Source organism: Sorghum bicolor, chromosome 7 (genome assembly GCF_000003195.3).
Source record: "Sorghum bicolor cultivar BTx623 chromosome 7, Sorghum_bicolor_NCBIv3, whole genome shotgun sequence".
NCBI classification, from domain to species: domain Eukaryota; kingdom Viridiplantae; phylum Streptophyta; class Magnoliopsida; order Poales; family Poaceae; genus Sorghum; species Sorghum bicolor.
In genome coordinates this window covers 61,113,881-61,123,744 of record NC_012876.2, presented here as the reverse complement: position 1 = coordinate 61,123,744, position 9,864 = coordinate 61,113,881, and the positions used below count along the sequence as shown (strand labels likewise).

General features: G+C 52.0%; 2 protein-coding genes across 2 annotated transcripts; both read left to right on the top strand.

The window, feature by feature from the left end:
• On the top strand, positions 365-2,911 carry LOC8058038. Its single transcript, XM_002445694.2, has 2 exons — positions 365-2,460; positions 2,578-2,911. Exon 1 carries the CDS (start codon positions 453-455, stop codon positions 2,337-2,339), a length of 1,887 nt encoding a protein of 628 aa, XP_002445739.1. The 5' UTR covers positions 365-452; the 3' UTR covers positions 2,340-2,460; positions 2,578-2,911.
• Positions 6,499-8,525, top strand: LOC8058037 (thaumatin-like protein 1). The gene is made up of 3 exons (XM_002445693.2): positions 6,499-6,836; positions 7,016-7,691; positions 8,098-8,525. Exons 1-3 carry the CDS (start codon positions 6,767-6,769, stop codon positions 8,306-8,308), a joined length of 957 nt encoding a protein of 318 aa, XP_002445738.1. The 5' UTR covers positions 6,499-6,766; the 3' UTR covers positions 8,309-8,525.

The following is a 9,864-nucleotide window of genomic DNA, read 5'->3' as shown; positions in this document are numbered from 1 at the left end:
GCGGTTTCACGTTTTTTTTTTTCTAAGCAGACGGGGCCGTCTGTGCTTGATCCAGCGGCCTCTAATCCAACGCCGCCACAGGACACCAACGGAACAAAACTGGCTGGCGCGCGCGCGCCCCTTCCCATTCCCCCCCCCCTCCCCTCCATTGCATGGTCGCAGCTCGCAATGGCACGACCTCGCCATATTGGGCAGCATGCCAGCCGGCTCGCTCCCACCCTTCCTCCTCTCGCATTCCAAATTTAGCTCGTCACCTCCGGCATCGCCGTTCTCGTGTTCCCCCTTCCCGCCGCGGCCGGACGACGACAGCCGGCCGGCGGGCCGGCCACGACGCCGCGCCGAGGGCTCCTCCGGCCTCGTTCTTCCTCGCTCCCATGCGGCATTGTCCGACCGATCGATACATCCCTTTCCACTGACCTCACCGTGAACGTGAACGGCTGGGGCTCGCGCCGATGGACGACCTGAAGGCGAGCCTGGCGCGGCCGATCCAGCTCGCGGAGCAGGTGATCAAGTGGGCGGACGAGGCGCAGACGTTCCGGCAGGAGTGCCAGGACCTCAAGGCCAAGCTGGAGCGCCTCTCCACCTTGCTCCGGCAGGCGGCGCGCGCCGACCTCTACGAGCGCCCCGCGCGCCGCATCCTCGAGGACACCGACAAGGCGCTCGACAAGGCCGCCGCGCTGCTGGAGCGCTGCTGCGGCCATGGCTTCGTCCGCCGCGTCTTCACCATCATCCCCGCGGGGTCCTTCAAGAAGGCCTCCTACCTTCTCGACAACTCCCTCGGCGACCTCACCTGGATCCTCCGCGTCTCCAACTACGCCGCCTCCGACGAGGACGAGGAGGACGACCACATCGGCCTGCCCCCCATCGCGCAGAACGAGCCCATCCTCTTCCTCATCTGGGAGCAGATCGCCGTGCTGCAGTACGGCGGGCTGGAGGCCCGCGCGGACGCCGCCGCCAGCGTCGTCTCCCTCGCGCGCGACAACGACCGCTACGGCAGGCTCATCATCGAGGAGGACGGCGTCCCGCCGCTGCTGCGGCTCATCAAGGAAGGACGCGCCGACGCGCAGGAGAGCGCCGCGCTCGCCATCGGGCTCCTCGGCCGCGACCCCGACTGCGTGGACCTCATGATCCTCGCCGGGGTCTGCACCTCCTTCGTCAAGATCCTCAAGGACGCGCCCATGAAGGTGCAGGGGATGGTGGCGTGGGCGGTCTCCGAGCTCGCCGCCAACCATCCCAAATGCCAGGACGCCTTCCTCCAGCACAACGTCATCCGCCTCCTCGTCTCCCACCTCGCCTTCGAGACGGTGCAGGAGCACTCCAAGTACGCCGTCGCCTCCAAGATGTCCATCCACTCCGTGGTCATGGACAAGAAGAGCAACGACAGCTCCCAGGACCCCTCGGGCGGCGGGGACCAAGCCGCCACCACCGCCGCCAAACCAACCGTGGGCGGCGGCGGGACAGGCGCCAGTAGTTCGATGACCGCGACGGTTCCCGGTCCCAGCGCCAGGCCCGTCGGCTTGGCCGGGATGAAGATGCACAACGCGTCCATGTCCGCCACGAGTTCGCGGGGGAGGGAGTACGAGGACCCGGAGATCAAAGCCTACCTGAAGGCGCACGCCGCCCGGGCGCTGGGCACGCTGGCCACGGGCAACCCGGCCATCTGCAAGAACATCACGGAGTCGAGGGCGCTGCTCTGCTTCTCGATCCTCCTCGAGAAGGCCACGGGCGACGTGCAGTACAACTCGGCGATGGCGCTCGTGGAGATCTGCCGCGTCGCCGAGCAGAACGCCGACCTCCGGCGGTCGGCGTTCAAGCCCACCTCCCCCTCGGCCCGCGCCGTGGTGGACCAGCTCCTCCGCGTCGTGGAGAAGGCCGACTACGACGACCTCCTCATCCCCTGCATCACGTGCCTGGGTTGCCTGTCGAGGACGTTTCGGGCGACGGAGACGAGGGTCATCGGCCCGCTCGTCAGGCTCCTCGACGAGCGGGAGGCCGACGTGAGCCTGGAGGCCGCGGCGGCGCTGGCCAAGTTCGCGTGCATGGACAACTACCTGCACGTGGACCACTGCAAGTCCATCATCGCTCACGGCGGCGCCAAGCACCTCGTGCAGCTCGTCTACTTCGGCGAGCAGGTGGTCCAGACGGCGGCGCTCGTCCTCGTCTGCTACCTCGCGCACAACGTCCCCGACAGCGAGGACCTCGCGCAGGCCGAGATCTTGACGGTGCTCGACTGGGCGTGGAAGCAGGGATACATATCACAGGATCCGGTGATCGAGAGCTTGCTGCCCGAGGCCAAGATTAGGATGGAGCTCTACCAGTCCAGAGTAGGATACTATTGATCAAACGCCGCTGTTAACTTGTGTTATTACAAGGGGGAAAAACAGAAACAGAAACAGGATGAGGATGGATGGCTGCTGGGTCACCTTCACATCAACTGACTACTGTATATAGATCATTCAGGTAACTTCATTGTTCATTCATAGTCTGGTTAACCTTCTTATGTCCATTCAGAGGAAAAACATAGGTGAAATTTTTTTGAAGTAATCCGTGTTGTTTTCATGTTTGGTTGGGACCTAGGTTCTTGATACTGGAGGCGATCGTAAAGTTTTGTTTTGAGGATATAATATATCAGAAGGTTCTGTTTGTCTTATAGGTTTTCCTAAACCTGTATCTCATTTGGTGGTGAATGATGTTGTATAACCCTTCTGGGGGAGATATTTAGCCTTGATAGTGGAGGCAAAATCAGTAAAGTTTTGTTTGAGGATATCAGCGTCAGCTTTAATTCCTAGCACAGCCATATTTTTTTGGGGCAGATCAGCTTATTGTACTCTCTCTTGTTACTTGACCTTGGTCAATATTGATGTATATTAGATTTTACTCATTTACTGAAAAAGGATTTCTTTGACTTGAATCATGTGGTTTCTTTGCTGGCTCTAAGAAAAATCCACCAATGTACTGTGCCAATGCAGGAACTTGTACCATATAAAGTGCTAAATTCTTTATGCTGGTCTCTGTTGGACAAAAATAAATTGTATCTTCATTTGTTAATTAGGAAATATCAGTAGTCCATTTACTACTCTCAACTATTCAGTTTGTTACTCGTTTAACGCCCTAAACGAAATATCGACTCCATTTGTTGTCTTAAACAGGTAAAACTGGGCCAAATCAGCCCCAAATGAACATTTCTTATTTTTTCCATCCATGTCAAAGCTATGTGCTGTGTTTATAACTTTATATTGTGTAAGGCGCGTGCCGGCATCATACCCTTTACATAGATAGTTCTGATTTTTCAGGCCTCCACATATACATGAAAATGCATGAAAAATAAGCCAAAAAAAACATCAGAGTATTTTTTTTCAGCATATATTATGATGCCAGCTATTACCCATAAGATTTGAACACATGAGATAACTCGTACAAGGAACAACATATATATATATTTTTAAAAAAACTCTGTATATCATTAGGGAGTGAATTGGACCCATTTGCATAGTTCTGGGAAGAAAATAGAATCGATGTCTCGTATAGTATAGGGGTTCAAAGCAACAAAGTGACTTGCTTGGACTAGTTAAATTGATTGTTTTGCTTTGACAAATATTGTCACAAATTAAAGACTTCTCTGACTGTGCTACCTTACTCTGCTTTCACTGGCCACTGACGAGAGCAGCATATATATATATATATGATGAGTTTTTTTTTTTGACAAGGAGTATATGATGAGTTATGGAAAGCAGAACAATTTAGCTCTTTCTCTCACAAAGCTCTATTTGCGACAACATGTTCTAAACAAAAGCGAAATTAAGCTTTGTTTTTTTAAAAATTTTGGTGAATGATATGCCCACCCATGTCTCAGTTCAGAAAGGCAGAAGGTTTCAGGCTTGTTGGTTGTTGTAGTGCGTCTTTTACTCTTTATTAGTGACAAATCTATTGCCAACCCTTGTCCTCAGTTTCCTAGATGACATAAATAAAGAAGTTCTGTCATTTTCATGCTACGACCTTGATCGTTTTTGCTGGCGTGTGTCCTCTTTGGATCCGATTCAGACATGCAATCAGCGTCTTATCGTCATATGCACCCCGTCGATTCTGAACAACTGCTGCCGCGAATTGATAGGCTCATCTGCACAGTTGATGTGGCCGTATCCGTTTCTGCGAAGCTTGTTTTTTATTTTTATTTTTCTAGAAAGAACGGTAAAAGCTTTGCCACTAGTTTTATTTGACGATTCGCTTGTATTGTATTGTAGCTCAGCTATCTTAGTCAGTGCCAGGTCCGAAATTTCATCACAAGTTTTTTTTTTTGATTTTCGGATCCTTGACGAAGTAAAATTTGAGCCAAAGATATAACTGTTAGCCAAAAAATTTGATCTATATTTAATGCTTCATATATATGTCTAAAGATTTAATGTGACGGAGAATTAAAAAATTTTAGATTTTTTTTAGCTAAACAAGGCCAATTTCCGCAGTTGTGAGGGCGACACGGACTGAAACCTGGAGTCCTGGACCCATCCTTGCAGCAGGTGAATCTTATCCGCGCTGCAATTTGCGCCGTCGTGAGAGAGGATTCATTCACTCGTATTCCCTTCATCTTAAAAAAGATCGTTGTTCTTAACTTTTAAATATTTTGTTTGACCATTCATTTTATTAAAATTTTTTATATAAATATTATATATTTTGATATGACTTATTTAATTATTAAATATATTTTAATAATAAATTATTTATTTTAAATTTTTTTATAAAAGTTTTCAATAAGATGAGTGGTCAAACATGATGTGTTAAAATAAAAAACGACGGTCTTTTCTAGACGGAGGGAGTAAAGCAGTAAAAAGCCGTAAACGATCTTATCAGCGTTGCAATTTGCACCGTCCAGAATCTGGGCCTGAATCCAAAGGTAGGCTGTAGGCATGGGCGCGGCATGGTCCGTAAAGAATCTGCTGGCGATTCCTTCGTCGGGACTCAGGGATTCATCAGGATTCGATGGTCCAGCGTTGCGTTCCAGCTGCTGATCGGTCCAGCGTTCCAACAGGATGAGCTGCTGCTGCTGCTGAAGCGGCAATGCAATGCAAGCACGAGTCCAGCACGTTGCAGCCTCAGCACTTGATCAGCGACGACGACCCGTCACTGCGCACCCACCCAGCGCCGGGCCATGCACTCGACGCCTCCTCTTTCCCCCGCCGGTCCGCGCCTCGCCGACGTGGTGCTGACACGACACGCCCCGCCCCCACGCGGCATCGATCTCACTACCAGACGAGAGAGAGAAACCATGCGCCAACGTTGATCGCTCGGATTCACGCCACATCGGCTGAAAAGCAGCACCAGCAGGTCACCCCCGGGTGCGTGCGCCGCCGCCGCCGCCCCCCGCGCGCGGCTTCGCCGGCCGGGTCGGCACGAGTCCAGCCAGGTCCAGTCCGGCAGCCGCCGCCACCGATCGGCGCCGCACGTCGCGTCGTCATCGGCAGTGGTGGAGTGTGGAGTGGAGGACGACGCATGCTGAGGCCAGGAGACAGGCAGCAGGCCAGCAGCGATGCTTTTCTTTGCCTTTTTTTTTTCTTTTCTTTTCTACGCGTTTTTTCCTCCCTTTTCATTCAGAAGAAAGGGAACGGGAGGACGGGGGCAAAGGGGGCGGGCAGGCAGTCAGGCCGATCTGGCCACCGTGAGGATTTAGGAAGAGCAGTGAGGTGGCGGCGGCTCCTGCTGCTGCTCGTGGTATTTACTATTTGTCCTCCGGTTAGCTCCAATTTATATACTTATTTAATTTATCAGTCATTTACTGATGTTTTTTTTATTATAATAAATCAGCGTGCAAGCGCCGCGGTCCCGTCCTAGACACGATTGACGATCCATCCTTTGGGTTTGCTTACGTGCGAAGAATCGGCCTCAAGACCTACGCGGACCGCACGTGGATTCCCTGCATTTTCTCGCTGTAGCGGTGGCAAGCGAAGCGAGGGCCGCGCCGCACGCCCCACTTGCACGTTTCGGAGAGGACGGACCCGCCAGCTTCTCCATATGCGTCGCGGACTCGCAGCGGAGGCCTTTCCTTCGTGTATACAAGCCGCAAAGCCAAGGCAAATCATCAGGCATCCACTGGTCCCGCCTGTTCCCATGTCACGCTCGTGCTCCCGGAATCTCTAGCTACCGTGCACCGTGCTGTATTTCTCTCCTCTGCAATTTTTAATTTGCCAAAAAAAAAATTCTCAAACCTGACTGCATGAGCCACGACTCATGAATGAATGAATGAATGAAAAAGGACGGCGAGCCATGCGAGATCTGTTTTGTCCCGTTGAATAGGACCCTTCCAAATCGCTGATTGCTCGGAGTAGCTTGACACATGAGACGAGACGAGTGACGAGAGAGCGTCCCGGAGCACACTCGATCTCCAGTTTGAATTGACTGGTTTGCTGCGCCGGTGCCGGGGCCGGTCCTCCCCCGTCCGTCCCCGGCGGTTATAAAACCGGCAAGCCACGCACGGCACGCCTCCCGGCTCCCGCAGCCCCACCTCCCCCCCCCCCCCCCCACATCGGCGCATCCCCCGTCCCCCCCGCTCCGCAAGCGAGCCCGAGGCGAGGCGAGGTGGGGATACGGGCCGGCCCTGTCGCCCCCACTTCCACCTCCACCTCCACCTCCACTCCCCCCAAACCGCCGCCGCCGCCTCCTCCTTATCACCCCGCCGCACACGCCCCGGCTCCTCCCTCTCCCTCTAGCTGGCACGAATCGTCCATCCAGCCTCACAAATCGAGCTTCCCTCCCGACAGCGTGCTGGGTCGTTTCAATGGCGTCTCGGGCGCGCCTGCCGGGCTCGCCGGCCTCGATCGCCGTCCTCATCCTCTCCTTCTTCCAAGGTACGTACTACGTGGCGGCTCCGATTCATTTCCCGGCAGCGCGCGCCTAGTGTTCTGTTCTTCCTGCTAGTACCCATCGATCCCGCCTTTGGATTGATTGGTCGGATTCGTGGGGGTGGGGAGCAAAGCAAAGTGTGACTGAACCGCGTCGGGTTCGTTCCGGTGTCGTGTCGGCGCAGGGTCGGTGTGCGGCATCACGTTCACCTTCACCAACCGCTGCGGCGACACGGTGTGGCCGGGCCTGCTGTCGGGCTCGGGGACGCCGCCGCTGGAGACGACCGGGTTCGCGCTGTCTCCAGGGCAGTCGCGGTCGCTGTACGCGCCGCAGGGGTGGTCGGGCCGCTTCTGGGGCCGGTCCGGGTGCGCCTTCGACGGCTCCGGGAAGGGCTCGTGCGCCACGGGCGACTGCGGGTCCGGCGAGGTCGAGTGCCGGGGCGCCGGGGCGTCGCCGCCCGCCACGCTCGCCGAGTTCACGCTCGACGGCGCGGGGGGCAAGGACTTCTACGACGTCAGCCTCGTCGATGGGTACAACCTGCCCATGCTCGTGCAGGCCGCCGCGCCCGACTGCCCCGACACGGGGTGCCTCGTCGACCTCAACGAGCGCTGCCCGGATGAGCTCCGCGCCGACGACGGCCGCGCCTGTCGTAGCGCGTGCGAGGCGTTCGGAAGCCCCGAGTACTGCTGCAACGGCGCCTATGGCAACCCCAACACCTGCCACCCGTCGCAGTACTCGCAGCTCTTCAAGTCGGCGTGCCCCAAATCCTACAGCTACGCCTACGACGACGCCACATCCACCTTCACCTGCAACCACACCGATTACACCATCACCTTCTGCCCCAAATCAACTCCGACCAGGTTAGGTTCTTCTTTTTACCTCTTCTTGCTCAAAATTAGATCATCCATTTCTTCAACTAGCTCCTTCAGTTTCAGTTGCAATTTGGAGCTGCAATGCTTGTTTGACTTAGATTACGTGAGAAGGATGAAGTCCTGATTCGGAATTCTTAGGCTTGGAGCAAAGCAAACAAGCTTTGATTTGTACTCTTATCTTTCCCATCTTTTGGTTCTGTCCCCACTCGGCACCTCCTTGCCACCTTGTGTGCTGTGTGACTAGAAAGTCACAGCTGCCGAGTTGGAACTGCAAGAACACATCAGATCGATCGAGGGTGTCACATCTGTTGCTTAGTTAACAAGTTCATGCTCTTGTTGACGAACTATATATGCTGTGCAGACTTGATCGATATTTCTTTTGACATTTTTGCAGCGACAAATCCAAACATTCGTCGCGGAGGCCAAGCCACGAGCAACTGGAAGATTCAGTGTGGCTTGCATCCTTGAAGGCAAGTGATGCCAGTGCTCAGACAATAACGTCATGGTGGTCGGCGTCCATTGTGCTGCGGTCTGCCTTGGCAATCGCAGTGACCTTGCTTGTTGCACAACTTGCACCGGGTCATCCTATGGTCAGCTTGCTATGATTCGGCAAGTTGCACGGTTCTTGATCCATAGGTTCAGACCGGAAGAGGATTAGAGCAGTAGTAGTGATCAGCAATGGGTTGAGAATATTCTGTAGGCTTTTTGTTTGTGGATAGGCGCTAGAAAAGGAATGATGTGTTACAAGTTGGCAATCGGAATTCCATGAATGCATTGCATAAGCTCGTTCATTGCCTTTCACAAACATTGCTCTTTGCGTTATACTTTTCTGTGTGCATCAACTGTTTTTCTTTCGGGGCGTGATCGACGCCGCTTGCTGATCGATCCGGCGCCCCATTGGAATCAGAAGAATATGCGATCTGATGCTCTGTTGTCATCGGGTCCCTTTTTCTATTTGTTCCGTAAGGCATATACAAAAATTTAAAGCCCCTTGAACTTATCAACACAACTTTTCAGCTATATAACAGCGTTTTGTAACCATTTGTTCGTTTAGCTAAAAGTACTGTCCGCTGATATGGTTGGCAGATTCGGCATGCTTGATGTGCGGAGGTGCACAGAGTGATGCGGTTCAGGTTGCCCTGTTGTCATATGTCCCTTTTTCTATTTTCAGTAATTCAGTAAGGCGCAAAAAAAATATTTTGATTGGATACTGTAACCATTTGATCTGCAGAAGTCGACAGAGTAGTGTGATTCAAGTTAGAACTCTACACTATCATGATTGTGTTGTCACTTTGCATTCTCCTCTAATGTTGCATGACTAGTTTTGCATTTTGAATGATAAGCAAGTTAGCGACAGGTCTGATCCAGAGGAAAAGTCCGCCAGTCCAATATATTACAATTAGGGCATATTTGATTTCCCTTGCTAAATTTTAGCTAGCTAAAATTATTTTAGCTACTCTTGGGTGACTAATGGAATTAAACTATTTTAGCTCATTTTAGTCAATGTGTTTGAAACTTTAGCTACTAAAATGACTAAAGTTTAGCTAGCTAAAATTTAGCAAGGGAACCAAACATGGCCTTATAGTTTCCCTATTTACAAATTTACCAAATCTGAACATGAACACTGCACAGAATGCCTTACATATCAGCACAAATTTGGGAGTCGTAATGCACTATATTATAATTTATAAAAATGGAGAGAATATATATGAAACAAAAAAGGACAAAAGAAAAATTAATGATTTTTTATTAAAAAGAAAAGTTAAAGATAGAAAGGCGATTAGTAGTGATGCCTTTGGACAAAGAATGGGCATCCCCGCACTAATCGAGCCCAATACAGCTGCCCACCCTGCCTCGTGCCTCCGCATCAGCCACAGTGCGGCCGCCGAACGTAGGGTTTCCTTGCTAGTATGAGGAAGCCTAGAAAGCTGCATGTCCACGTTGCATCATCTTCCTTGCCTTTGCCTATTATAGCTTATATTATACTACCAGTATCTGGAAGATCTCAAAAAAACTTAACATATCATAAATAAATAAAACATTCGAAAGAACCAAAATAAGCCATTACTTGTCATTAACAAGCCATCATCTTGCTGGCTTGGACTATCTGATCTGCAAGAAATGATCTGATTTTTAAGGGCATTCAAATTTTAATCCAAAC